Below are 13,138 nucleotides of genomic sequence, written 5' to 3'. Positions count from 1 at the left end.
CCTTCCCGTGGAGCCTCCTGTCAGTGGGGGCTGGACTCTGTCACTCAGAGGTCTCATCCCTGCCCTTGTCCAAGTGCCCAGGGTTGAGCACACTCTTGGATGCCACATTTCTGCTTCCCCTCATCCCCTGGGTATAGTTGTTCAGTGGTCCTGGCCCCACCAAGCCCCCTACAGCCCTGCTGTACCATTCTGACCAGACACAAGGGGAAGAGGCAGACATCAGGTGCTGCACTCACTTCACCCTGGGGAGTTGGGGAAAGGAACTGAACCCTGGCTGGAGGGGATGGGAGGGCTTTTAATTTATTTCTCTTTCTTTTGAGGCTTCCCCTCTCTGAGCCAGTTTTCATTTCCTCCCTGTGGCATTAGCCACTCCCTGCCTCCCACCCCAGACCTGTGCTCACAACCACGGAGGTGGGCTGGGAGCAAAAGGAGAGGGTGGGACCCAGTTTTGCGTGGTTGATTTTTATTAATTATCTGGATAACAGCAAGAAACCGAGAATAAAGATTGAGAGAGATCTGGGCACTTTCTGGCTGCGTTTGTTAAGGAGTTAAAAAAGCAGTTCTCCTCCAGGCCCCTGCCCCAGCCGGAAGACTCGGGCAGGCCAAGACAACCCGCCTTCCTCCTTTCTTCAGCTTTCCAAAGTTTCCATTGTTCATTGCTCCTTAGTGGCAGATAGCCTTATCTGCAGCTCCCCAGCCGGCCCATCCCAGAGGATTAGTGGGTCCAGTTTCTGTATAAATTAGTGGGGCAGGGGCTCTGCAGGGGCTCCTTAGCTCCGCCGATTGAGGCCTGGGCCCAGGCTGTTGTCCTCGCAGGAGCCTGGTTAATGACAAGGAGACAGGCAGACACATTGACTGTGGACTTCTTGGATGCCTGGAGTGGGCCCTGGACACTGAAGGATTGACAGTCTCGCTCACCAATAAGTGGAACCACCAAGTTGGAGACAGACCAGGAGAAGGGGTGGTAAAGTGCGGGAATCTGGGGAAGGTATGGGGTGAGTGAGTGGAGGAGAAGAGATTTTGGACAAGAGAAAACTGAGTTGGGAAAAGGTGTCTGGAAGAGCTGGGGGCAGCTGTGGGGAGATGGGGGTCCCCACAGAGAGGGGCATGGGGACTCACAGGCACCTAGCCTCTCCTCCAGCAGCAGAACCTGGTCACTGAGAGACTCAATCCTGTCGCCTCGGCCCCACAGCTCTGCCACCTGTTCGGGCTGCAGCTCTTCTGGGGGCATGGGCAGCACTGCTCGGACCCAGGCTCCAGCCTGACTGGCCCACTACAAAGGAAGAGACACCTCAGGGTGTTGGGGGTGGGGTCTGCCACCCAGACTTGGCCCCAGGCATCTCCACTCACCTGCTCCAGCCGCTCCAGGCGCCCTCGCAGCTCGCGAATCTCCCGCCTCAGGGCACGCTCATCGTGTCCAGCCTCCCGAACTGGGACAAAGGAGCGAGCCGAGAGTGACCACTGCCCCGGCCCCGCCTCTGGTCCGGCCCTCCGCGTGCCCCACGCACCCACCCACTCACCGGCCACGCTGAGGATGCTGGCACTGGTTGGGGGCTCTGGGGCCCCTTCTCCGCAAGTGCGCCCGTCCGGGCCCAGCACCAGGCCCTGGGGGCAGCCACAGGTGAAGCTGCCTGCTGTATTGAGGCATCCGTGCGAGCAGAGAGTGACGCCAGCCCTGCATTCATCCACGTCTAGTTACCGGAAAGAGGAGGGGGCTGAGGGGGGCGGGGCGGAGGTGGGCACCACAGCGGGTAGGGAAGTTCTGGCGTCACCCCGAGGGAGGGCGAGGCAACTCACCCACGTGACAGTGCTTCCCACCCCAGCCCGGGGCGCACTCGCACTGGTCCGGCCGGACGCAGACGCCTCCGTTCTGGCAGGGCTTGGCGCAGATGGCTGCGGGCGCAGGAAGCGGGGTTCAGAACCGAGCGGAAGGCCTGGCTCTCCAGCCCGGCCGGGCGCACCTCCCCCGAGGCCTGGGAAGACCCAGCCTCACCTTCGTCACAGGTGAGCGCCCCGGGATGCCGCTTTTTCCAGCCCTGGCAGCACACGGCGTGGGTCTGCTGCACCTCCCTCCTTACCTCCCGCCAAGCCACATGGTACGTGGTCCTGGAACACAGCGCCGGGCTCTGGACATTGGCATATGGGTCCTGGTCCCGGTTCTGGGGGTTCGTTCCTCTTGAGAGACCCCAGAGCCCAGGCTCCCCACCCCTCACCTGTAGGTGCTGCAGACACGCCTTCCAGAGCACAGAGTCAAGTAGGGCTTATATACGGGTTGGCTGTAGGACTCGTTGTAACGGAGTGGGACCACCAGCGTCTGCTTGGAGCAGACCCCCTGACTGCACCCATGCGGGGGAAAGTGAGAGGCATTGAGTGGGCCAGGCCCTGGGGAGCCAGGAGCCCCACTTCCCTTCAGGCTCCACTGAGGCCCCACCCTCCCTAAAAATGACAGCCTCCCCCCCATTCTGAACTTTGTTTTGCCACCTGTGAAACCCCAGCCCCAGCAGGTTTCATGAAGACCTCACCCCTGGCCCTGCCCCCTCTGTTATCACCTCTCTTTGAGGGATCCACCCTTGGCCCCCTCGCCTGTCATCAGTAGCAGGAGGAATGAGAGTCCGCCTAAGACAGTGCACAGCTCAGCCCTGGACCCCATGTTTCTCCTTGACTTCAGACTCTGCCAGCTGCAGGCAAGAAGAGGTTAATGGAGGTCCTTCCCCTCTCCTGTTAACTTCTCCAGTTCCAACCCTTCCAAGAGCAGTCTGCTGGTGCCCTTTAAGTGGGGCAGGACATTCATTTGCACGCTTGCACTAGCCACCAGGATTGTCTACACCCGCAGTTACATTTAACTAACACCCCCCTTCCTTTAGCACATCATGGTCCATGCAGCACCATACAAGCTCACAGCCCGACACACTCCCTCCACCTCCCCTCATGACCCTCCTGTCTCTGACGTGCCCTCTTCCATCCTAATCCTCCTACCTTCAAAATATCAGATATGCACCATTACACCCCTTTACACCTTGTACACACCCACACACCTGGAAACCCCACCTTAAACACATTCCTGCTACCCTCACGCACCCACACCACCACATACACCCTGGACCCACTCCCCTCACTCAGACAACACACCCAACTCACACTCAACTCTAAGACTCTGAGTGACCCCCAGTCTTTCCCCATTGACGTTCTCTCCCCACCTGTCTTTCCCCCTCTCCTGGAGACTTCAGGCCACCAGCCTCAGAAGCAGCAGCTCAGACTGGTGGGCGGGCTGCGCGGGCTGCAAAGGAGAGGAGGGGCGGGCCAGACAGAGCCCTCCCATTCCTGCCCCCTCCCACAAGCCTCCTCCACAGCTGGAGCTTGGTCAGTTCAGTGGGGTCCAGATCCCACTCCCTTCACCCCCCCCAGCCAAGCAAAGGGCCCCTCAGAAGTCTCTTCTCAACCCTATGAGGCCCCTTATTTTTGGAACTCCCCCAAATCAGCAGAGACTACTAGCTTTAAACACCAGCAGCACCCCTGGCCCTTGCCCTCCATCCTTCAACCCAACACAGACTAGGGAAGAACTGAGGGGCAGGAAAAGTCAGAGCTGGCAGAGAACAAAGTGGGGTCAAGTCATGGGAGAAAAGGCAAGAGCAGATGAGAAAAGAAAGAAGGGTGCGGTGGGGACTGCCCAGGGCGGTAAAGGGAAAATTGCCCCCATTTCTTGATGACATTTGTTAGGGCCTGGTGGGGGGTATGCAAAGTTGAGTCAGCCACCGCCCCCCATGCCAGAGCAGACAGGGCCTTATTGTCTCCACCAAGATTCCTTCTTTCAGGAAGAGGAGGCTCATTGTCCAGCCCCTCACCCAGCTCTGGCCTACAAAGGTCAAAAAGGGGCACAACAAATGCCTACCCTGACCCTTAGCCCCCTCGTCTAGCCTGGGGGCTGGCTGGCGCATTCCACCCATGAGGCTGGGGCCCAAACCACTAGAGCCCTGGGCTCAGCCCCCCAATCACAGGCTGGGACAGGAAGAGAATTGTCCTCAGCAGGAAAGAACCCGCAGAGAATCAGGAACCCACACAGAATGGGCATTGAGAGAGCGGAAACACCAAGGGGGTCCCACCCCAGACCAGGCATCCGGGCACCCGGGCCTCAGGCTCTCCATCCCCACCCTCCCTGGGGAGCCAGGTCTCCCTCACCTGGAAATGAGTCAAGCCAAACTGAGTAAATGGAACTTTATTTCCATAAATACAGGGGTAACACCCATTCAAGGGTAGCTAAAAGAGGGGCTGGAGCCTCAAAGAAACTGGGCTCCCCAAGGGCACCCCAATACTGAACATAGGGACTGGGGGATCCCCAAACCTGAGATGGGCCTCACGGGCCACAGATATTCCCCAACACTGACACTTCAAGAATGGAAATGTCCCCATAGGGGAGCCTCAGAACCCCACTCTCATGGGTGGTCCTTCCTGGGGGTTGGGAGGGCTCACAACAGGGGAGTTCAGACGAACAGGGAACATGGGGAAGACAGAAGCTAAAAATGTCCTGAGTGGCCTGGAAGGAGACCCCTGTGGTGGGCAGGAGCTGGATTCTGCGCCTCCGGCCAGAGTCGAGGAGCAGCCACGAGTAAACCTGGCTTCTCACTTCCCAAGCTTGGCCTTAAGAGGGTGGGGGAGCTTGCAGCGAGCCCCAAACGAGAGGACACGAGATGGCGGAAACCAGGATTTGCCTTTCACAGAAGAGCGGAGGAAGGGGCCCTGGGAGCCCTGGTTGGTGGGAGAGCGATGAGGTGGTCACGGGCACACCAAGGCCTGACATCCAAGGCTACCACTTGGTCTCTGGGCTGGGGAGTTCCTGAGGGATCCCTCAGGAGAGCCAAGGTTCAATGCAGGTCTCATAAAGGGTACGGTTGGAGTGCCAGGCCGTGTGGGAGATCCCAGCCATTGGACACCTCACTATGGCCCCCCGAGCCAGGAGAGTCTTCAACCCAAAAGAATCCCGCAGATAAACCTTCAAGGTGGGCAAAGGGGCATGGAAGAAAGACATAGGGAGGACAAAGTAAGTTCCTGCTGGTGTCCCAGACCCCCTCCCCACAGGGTGAACCTTTCAACTCCCATGTCAGTGGCAGAGAGAGCCACAGACAGCTGGGACAGTGCGTGCAGAAAGGGAAGGTAATTCCAACGAACTCACCAGTTGCTCCTCCATCTCCAAGACCGTCTCATTTGCATCATAGAAACCAAAGAAGCTACAAAAAGATTGGGGGGTAAGGGGGAGGTTATCAGGAGAGCTGGAGAAAATCAAGGTGGGCTAGGGTCCTTCAGGAACTCATGGCCTGTTGAGGACACAAGCAGCAAGGAGGACACTCAAAATACCAATATTTAACTGGGTATCATGTACCTCATGAGGTGATGCACTGAGGGTACAGCATCACTTCTGCAGAATTCCCATCAAAAATGCACAATCTGAATCTAATCATGAGGAAATAGCCAACAAATCCAAACTGAGGGACGTTCTATAAAACAGCTGGCTCATACGCTTCAAAAATATCAACGTCGTGTACAAAGACCAAGAAAGTATTCCAGATTAAAAGGGACTAAAGAGACATGACAACTAAATGCAACACAGGATCCTGGGTTGGATCTTGCACTGGATTTTTTTCTGTAAGGACAATTGGGAAAATTTGAATAAGGTCTACAGAGTACTGTATCAATGTTAATTTCCTGATTTTGATCATTATTGTGGATATGTAAAAGAATGTCCTGTACATAGAAAATAGACACTGACATACTGAAGTTTTCAAGGGTGAAGAGATATCATGCAACCTGCTCTCAAATGGTTCACACACATACTCCGTACATATATATATATGTGTGTATATATATATATGGAGAGAGAGAGAGAGGGAGGGAGAGAGAGAGGATGCTAAGGTAAACTCGGTAAGATGTTAACATTTGGGAAACCTAGGTGAAGAGTATACAAGATTGCTTTGTACTACTTTGGTAATTTCTTGAGTATGAAATTATTTCAAAATAAAAAGTTCTTAAATTTTTTTTAGTTAAGAATATTTAACTGGCATGGGCACTGAGTGGACACAGGCCATAAATAACTGAACAAATGCCAGCATGGGCTATGGGAGCAAAGAGGAGGGGCTACTACCCTAGTTTTAGAGCATCAACAAAGGCTTCCCAGCGATTACCCTGGACTAAGGAAGGCTGTCCCAGGCAAATGCAACAGCAAGAGCAGCACAGAGGTAAGGCACAGCTGGGTGCGGGGGGTGCTGGGTTGGAGGCCTGGAGGCCTTGTTGAAGGGCTGGAAAGCAGTAGGGGCACAAAGACCTGGATTTTAAACTCCAGCTCTGCCACACACTCCCCACTGTGTGTGGTTGATCATGTTGCTTATATTCTTGGCCCGGTATAAGAATACCTCCTTTGTAGAGAGGAAGCAAAACATTGTGGTTGGGCTTCCCTGGTGGCGCAGTGGTTGGAAGTCCGCCTGCCGATGCAGGGGACACGAGTTCGTGCCCCGGTCCGGGAAGATCCCACATGCCGCGGAGCGGCTGGGCCCGTGAGCCATGGCCGCTGAGCCTGCACGTCCGGAGCCTGTGCTCCGCAATGGGAGAGGCCACAGCAGTGAGAGGCCCGCATACCAGAAAAAAAAAAAAAAAGAAAGAAGAAAACATTGTCCTTAAGTCAGACAGCCTGACTTCACCACTTAACTAACTCTATGAATGTAGGCAGGTTATTTAATCTCTTTGTACTTAAGTTTCCTTATATGTCAAAAGAGGATAGTAGTAATTACCCTATAGGGTTGTTGTGAGAATTAAATGAGCTTTATTTGAAAAGTACTTGGAATAATGCTTTGGGACATAAAAGGTGCTATATAACCTTGAGCCATTCTTACCTTCACAGGATTGTTTGAAATGAGATAAAAAATAAATCCCACCTCTAACTATTATAAGGCATGTCACTCATTCACTTAAAACCTTCCAACGTGTTCCTCTCACTCAGAATTTTCAAAAAGCAAGGGCCATGGTTGCCAGGGGCCAGGGAGGGGCAGGGATGAGGGAGTTGCCGTTCTTTAAAGGGTATGGGGTTGCAATTTGGGAAGGAAAAAAAGGTTCTGGAGATAAATAGTGGTGATGCTTACACAAGAATGTGAATGGACTTGACGCCACCGAACTATACACTTAAAAATGGTAACATTTTATGTTGTGTATATTTCAGGAAAAAAGGGGGGGTGCTTACTGTGCCCCACAAAGGCTCTCTGTAACTGGCTCCCTGCTACCTCTTTCACCTCCTCTCCCACCCTCTCCATAGCTCCCTGCACTCTAGCCACATGGACCTCCTTATTCCTCAGACCTGCCCCAGGGCCTTTGCAGGTGCTACTCCTGTCCCCTGGGTTGTTTGATGCTTCCCCCAGTTTGATGCACAACTCTTTCCCTCACTTCCTTCAGTCTCTGCTCAAATGGCAACTCTTCCAGAAGGACTTCTCTGGCCATCAGCTAATATAGGCCGTGGCCATCCTCTAGTCCCTTCCCCTGCCTTATTTTATCACCACTTGGCATATAGATTTACATTTATTATCTGTCTCCCCCACAAGAATGTAAGCTACATAACACCATGGACTTCTCTTTCATTTACTACTGCATCCCCAGGACCCAGAACAGTGCCTAGGCACACAGAGTATTTGTTGAGTGACTAAAGTAGATCAGGTGACATTTCAGATCACTCATGATGATCAAAGGCAGGCACAGAGTGCCGTGAAGCCATGAATTTTCCTGAGGAATAGGATAGAGGGGATGAGCTGGAGGCTATTACAGTAGTCCAGGTAAGTAAAAGAGGTGGTAGGAAATGTGATTACATGGCATGTGGAGCTATACACACGTACCAATGTCATATTCCTGGTTGTGATACTGTGCTGTAGTTACATAGGATGCAACCATTGAGGGGAACTTGGTGATGGATACACAGGACCTCTCTAAACTATCTTTGCAGCTTCCTACAAATCTGTAAATATTTCAAAGTTAAAAGTTTTTACAAAGGGGGGTTGGTAGGGATGGAGAACAAGCAGACTCTACCTAGTAGAGTCAGCGGGGCTTAGTGACTGGCTACATATAAGAGGCTAGGAGATGACTCCCAGGTTTTGGTCTTGGATGACAAGATGAGTGGAGGGTAGGGGTATTACCCAGTGGAAGCAGCAGGCCAGTTTTAGAAATGAGATAAAGATTGGTGGGGGCTGGAGTGTCCTTAGCCAATCTTCAGGCCACACAGTCCCTTATTACCTGGACTGCCAGGGGGTAATGACACCATCATCAGGGCCCCCAATCAGCACCAGGCGGCCCACACGAAGAAAGTTCTTCCGCCAAGCTGCAGAGTGGGAAGAAGAGAGCCTGAGTCAGTCACAGGGGTCAGGCCAGGTTGGAGAGGGGAACACGGCGGGTCAGAGAAGCAGAAAATGGGACCAGGGTAGGAGCCTGGGGTCTTACCAGTAGCATTGGGATGGTCTCTTTCCCCATTGATCAGGGCGAGGAAGCTGCTGGCATTGAGGTACAAGTCATCATGGTGGGGGTCTGGGTACAAACAGCAGTTAGAAAGGTTGTCAGAGAAGCAGGGAGAAGAGGCAAGACCAGAGGCTGGAAGACCAATCTGGAGGCTAAAGTAATAGACAAGGTGAATAGTAATATAATAGTAGCCACGATAATTGTAAACATAATAGCAAACACCTTTTTCTAACACCTGCTATGAGCCAGATACTGTTCAAAGTACATTACATTCATTAATTTATTTAATCCTCATAACCACCCTATAAGGTATGTACTATATCATTATACAGATGAGGAAAATTGAGTCACAGGAAGGTTGAGTAACTTGCCCAAAGTCATGCCGCAGGGCCAGGCTTCAAACCCAAGCAGTCTGGACCCAGCAGCATCCATGGTCTTAAAAACTACACCAGGCGTTTGCAAACTATGACTCATTAGCCAAATCCAGTTCACTGCTTGTTTCTGTAAATAAATTTTATTGCCAACACAGACACACTCATTCATTTACATAAGATATATGGCTGCTTTCACATGACTGTGGCAGAACTGAGTGGTTGTGACAGAGACTACGGCCTGCAAAGCTCAAAATATTTACTATCTTGCCCTTTAAGGATACAGTCGGCCGACCCCTGCAGCAGGCTATGCTCTCTAAGGCAAATAAGGTGATACACATAAAGCATTTTGAACAGTGTCTGTTCACATAGTAAGTGCTCAATAACTGTTAAGTTATCGTTATCATTGCTGTTGGTTATGGTAGAGGTGGGAGCAGCAGGCCCTATCCTCCAGGATGCCCTTTCCATGGAGGCCCCAGTTTGGCATGTCCTACTCACCATGCCAGTAGTTACAGATGGAGAATTCCTGGCCCCAGGGGCTATAGCAGATGCGGTAGAGGTTGGACCTCATGGAGGTGGGGAACAGCCACTTCAAATAGTCCGTGTCTGGCAAGAGAACAGCAGTGCCAGGTGGTTCCAAACTTGTGTCCTCAAGACTCAGGGCCCCCCCCCCATGGAGCCCACAGTGCCCACTCACCTCCATACTGTCCCATCTGTGGAGAGGAGAGAGAGATGAAAGAATCCACATTGTGGTCATCCATCACAGAGAGCAGTGCCCGGCATACCAGGCCCCCTGCAGGCGGAACACCACATTGGGCAGGCACTTAGGGACAGCCGGGCCAACACTGCCCCCCGTCCGCACCCCACACACACACAGTGTACCTAAAGGAAACTGAAGCCCAGAGAAGGCACACACCGTGTCGAAACATCCACGTCATGTAAGTGACAGAGCCAGAATTCGACACTGGGCGTCCCGACTAACTGTAGGGTGCTTTTTACTGTCCCACTACCTTTTATGTCCAAGAACCATGGGTAATGGGCAAAGAAAGGGGCAGAAGTGCAGGGAGCCTCCCTCCCACTCAGGACACACACAGAGATAAGACCCAGGTACTGAGGGAAGTCAGAAAAGGAGGGCTCAAGTATCAGGGCTCTGGCTGAAGCAATGTGGCTCAAAAAAGGGAACACTAGGCAGTGTCCCTCAGATAAGGATCAAGCCTCAGATAGGGCTTAGGAGCTGGGGTGGGAGACGGTGCCTACCCTGCGAGTAGCAGATGAGATGCACCCCTTGAGGGGCCTTTGCCATGATGGGGGCCACAGCCTCTCGGAACCCTTGCACCTGTTCCCACAGGGGCCGCAAACTCTCTCTCCCATCGAAGAGATCGAGCACTGTCACCACAGTCCCAGGGTGTGTCTGTGGGAAGGGGGCAATGCCCCAACCGGGGATGGACGATGAAGCCCCTCCACACCGACCCCTGGCCAGCGCCCACATGCCTATTGTGCCCTGCTAGAACCAAGGATCTCGTCCCCAGACTTTCCCCACGCCAGCACCAGCTCCCCGAGGAAGTTGGCAGGCCCAGCATTCAATTCCCCATTCTCCTTCCCCAGCCTCTGTAGACGCCACCAACGCCCCACAACCGGAGGTCCCCTGCCAGACCTCGTTGATGTATTCCAGCAGGTGGCGGAAGCTGTACGAGCTGTCAAAGAGCCCATGCACCACGATGACCGGCTTGTAGGAAGCCCGATGGGGCGCGGGGGTTGCGGGCAGCAGCAGCAGCAGGAACGGCAACAGGAGCAGGAACCCCGCCGGGGGGAGCCGCAGCCCCGGGAGCCCCAGCATGCTCCCGCCTGAGAAGGGGGCGATGAGGGCCTGTGAGAGAGATGACAACACCCCCTGCCTTCCGAACAGACGTCGGCAATCAAGCCTCCCCTGCCCGTTCCCACACCAGGTCCTTGTCACAAAATATCCTACTTTTACTCTAGTCCTCTCCCCACGAACACCGCCCCCAACCGCATTGTAAACGCACTGACGCTCACCCAAGCCCCGCCCCTAACTCAGCGGGGACTCTGTCCCCAGGCCAGCATCTTCCTAATGCATCATCCCAGCCAGGCAAGACGGGGGTTTTGCAAGAAAGACCCCTGAGCAGCAGCGCAGGACCCCTGGAGAGTGCAAAGGCCCACCTGGCCTGGGTCCGTGAGCCTCGCTCTGCCCGCTGTTTACTTCCCTGCAGCTTGGAACCCACGTGGGGGAGGGGAAGGGTGTAAGGAGAACGCGCGCAGGGGAATGACGGATGGGAGAGGGGAGGCTGCTCAGGGTCGCACTCAGCCGTCACGTCCGGGGCTTTCCCTACCAACCGTGCCAGTGTCCCCCGCAACGCAGGCCCGAGACTGGAGGGGCAATGGAACAATCCATTGCGCCGAAAGAGCGGGGGAGGAAATAGGTGGAGCGATCCACTTAGACCGGCGGGGAGAGGCAGAAGCAGCAAACATGTCCTGGGAATTGAGAGACTGCCTCTTCAGTCCCTGCGGCAGCAGCGACCCAAGGGTCCCATTTCCCGGCCTTGATTCGCCCTAATTCCCAATTCAGGCGTCCGGCTCCGCAAAGGAACACGGAGTTTAGTTCTCTTTCCCCAGGGAGGCGCTGGGAGAACAGACTGGGGAAAGGTAGTCCTTCGCAGTTCGCCGTCCGTCTGATGAGGGCTGAAGGTAGCCCAGGCGGACCCTACTCCTAACCCCTTCCCTCCCGCCCGCGCCGGATCTGCGTCTTACAACTCTTCATCCTGAAGTGCTTGTAGTGCCCTTGTTTCCAGAGACACGGAGAGCCCTCGAGGCCCCTCGAGGTAAAAGTGCAGCTTGGCCCAGTTTCTTCTGCCCTACTCTACTCCGGGGCCCATCTGTGACACCACCCCCGCCCCCCAGGGGCGGAGGGACCCTAGGGCAGCGCTGACTCAGGCTCGTTTGCTTTCGGATGAGTCTTTCCACCAGAGCGACTCCACAGCCCCGCCCTGAACTTGGAGCTCCTTGTGGGCGGCTCCTTACTCAGACCTTCCCACTCGGTCTGGACTTCTGAACTCCAGGCGTCCCGCACCTCTCCACCTGTGACCCCTACCGATACCCAGGTGCCCGGGTTAGGGCTTTTACTTAGCATTTAAAGACGTTTCCCTTGATTTTTTTTTTAAAAAAATCGCAACTTCTCTGAATTCCTCTCTCTATTCACAAGGTCTTTGCCAGTCTAAGTCTCTCCCAATAAAACCAACTTGCGCCCCGAGCTGTGTAGAGGATGGGGTGGCGGTAGAGGGTTCGGGGCTCACGCGAACGCGAACGCCTTAGAAGCCAAGTGAGCGGTATGGGGCTGTGATCTAAATCTCTGGGGCCTGGGAATCGCCCTGGCAAGCGCCTCTCTTACAACTCTGTAGTTTCTGCCTGGAGTCAGAGGGGAAGGACAGAGCTCCGGAGAGCGACTGCCTCAGACGGGGGCCGGGAAGTACTAGTCTAAAGGGGGAGGGTGGGATGGGTAATAATGACTCCCAGTTACGTTTTTGCAAAAAGCCCAACTCTGGTCAATCTTGGCTGACTGCTGATCTTCACCCCCTATCCCCACGTACAAGCTCCCAAGATACAATAAGCAAAATAAAAAGACTGCAGTTACCGCTGTGCCCCCAGGTCGACTCAGGCAATGGCGCTGCGTCTTGGCGGGGGTGGTGGGTGGGTGGGATTTCAGGAATGGATCTGAACACTGAGGGCCCTGGAAGCTCTAAGAAGCCCAATAAGTAAAAGGGGGAAGGGGGACCAAGCACGTGTTCCCAAACCGAGCTGCCAGCAATAAGCAGTTGATCCGTCCCCTCCTCCCAGCGGGCTTCAGCTCCTTCATCCTGGAGAGGAAAGGTATCTATATATCCCCCAAGCTTCCTCTTCGCCCTACACTGCAACCCCCAGCCCCCAACACACCATAGGCCTCCTACCTCTGAACTGCTATAGACCAGAGCCTCTCACTTTACCTCCCGATTCATCCCAGGCCAGGGTGGCAGGTCAAGGTCATAACCCTGGGAACTTTTCAGGTCATGGCCGGCCTCAACTCTGCACACGGTTTTTTCTCTCTCTCTATTTTGTTTTGTTTTGTTGTTTGTTTGTTTTTGGTTTTGTTTTTACGGTTCTCTCTCATACCGTCATCTCTCATACAGTCATCTCTCCTACAGAGGGGAAAACTAAGAGCCAAGGATTTGGGAGAAAATCCTGAGATCTTACAGGGACTCTGAGGGAAGCTGAGGAGGGGGAGGCCTGACTGGGTTGAA

At 54.1% G+C, this 13,138-nt stretch overlaps 2 protein-coding genes across 8 annotated transcripts; both read right to left on the bottom strand.

Annotated features, from left to right (window-relative positions):
- Positions 1-692: 692 nt before the first annotated feature.
- Positions 693-3,326, bottom strand: EGFL8 (EGF like domain multiple 8). Of its 5 annotated transcripts, none has more exons than XM_082663186.1 (8): positions 2,550-3,326; positions 2,214-2,336; positions 1,994-2,106; positions 1,798-1,893; positions 1,521-1,691; positions 1,351-1,430; positions 1,120-1,273; positions 693-820 (listed from the first exon to the last, which is right to left on the bottom strand). In XM_082663186.1, the coding sequence occupies exons 1-8, from the start codon at positions 2,648-2,650 to the stop codon at positions 771-773; spliced, it is 888 nt and encodes a 295-aa protein (XP_082519312.1). In that variant the 5' UTR covers positions 2,651-3,326; the 3' UTR covers positions 693-770. The 5 variants fall into 5 exon arrangements, with proteins under 5 accessions (XP_082519312.1, XP_082519310.1, XP_082519311.1 ...); XM_082663184.1 differs by having other exon boundaries at positions 1,521-1,675; positions 1,798-2,106; positions 2,550-2,678; positions 3,198-3,268; XM_082663185.1 differs by having other exon boundaries at positions 2,214-3,326.
- A 908-nt stretch (positions 3,327-4,234) lies between these two features.
- Positions 4,235-11,823, bottom strand: PPT2 (palmitoyl-protein thioesterase 2). Of its 3 annotated transcripts, none has more exons than XM_082662730.1 (9): positions 11,202-11,823; positions 10,504-10,694; positions 10,107-10,260; positions 9,547-9,642; positions 9,348-9,455; positions 8,464-8,547; positions 8,260-8,344; positions 5,168-5,222; positions 4,235-4,987 (listed from the first exon to the last, which is right to left on the bottom strand). In XM_082662730.1, the coding sequence occupies exons 1-9, from the start codon at positions 11,257-11,259 to the stop codon at positions 4,844-4,846; spliced, it is 975 nt and encodes a 324-aa protein (XP_082518856.1). In that variant the 5' UTR covers positions 11,260-11,823; the 3' UTR covers positions 4,235-4,843. The 3 variants fall into 3 exon arrangements, with proteins under 3 accessions (XP_082518856.1, XP_082518857.1, XP_082518858.1); XM_082662731.1 differs by having other exon boundaries at positions 11,616-11,823; XM_082662732.1 differs by lacking the exon at positions 11,202-11,823 and adding an exon at positions 11,028-11,188.
- Positions 11,824-13,138: the final 1,315 nt, after the last annotated feature.

The sequence above is a fragment of the Grampus griseus genome (assembly GCF_964374135.1).
Source record: "Grampus griseus genome assembly, chromosome: 10".
NCBI classification, from domain to species: Eukaryota; Metazoa; Chordata; class Mammalia; order Artiodactyla; family Delphinidae; genus Grampus; species Grampus griseus.
Note: the sequence above shows the minus strand (reverse complement) of the source record. Positions and strands in the feature narration are given on the sequence as shown.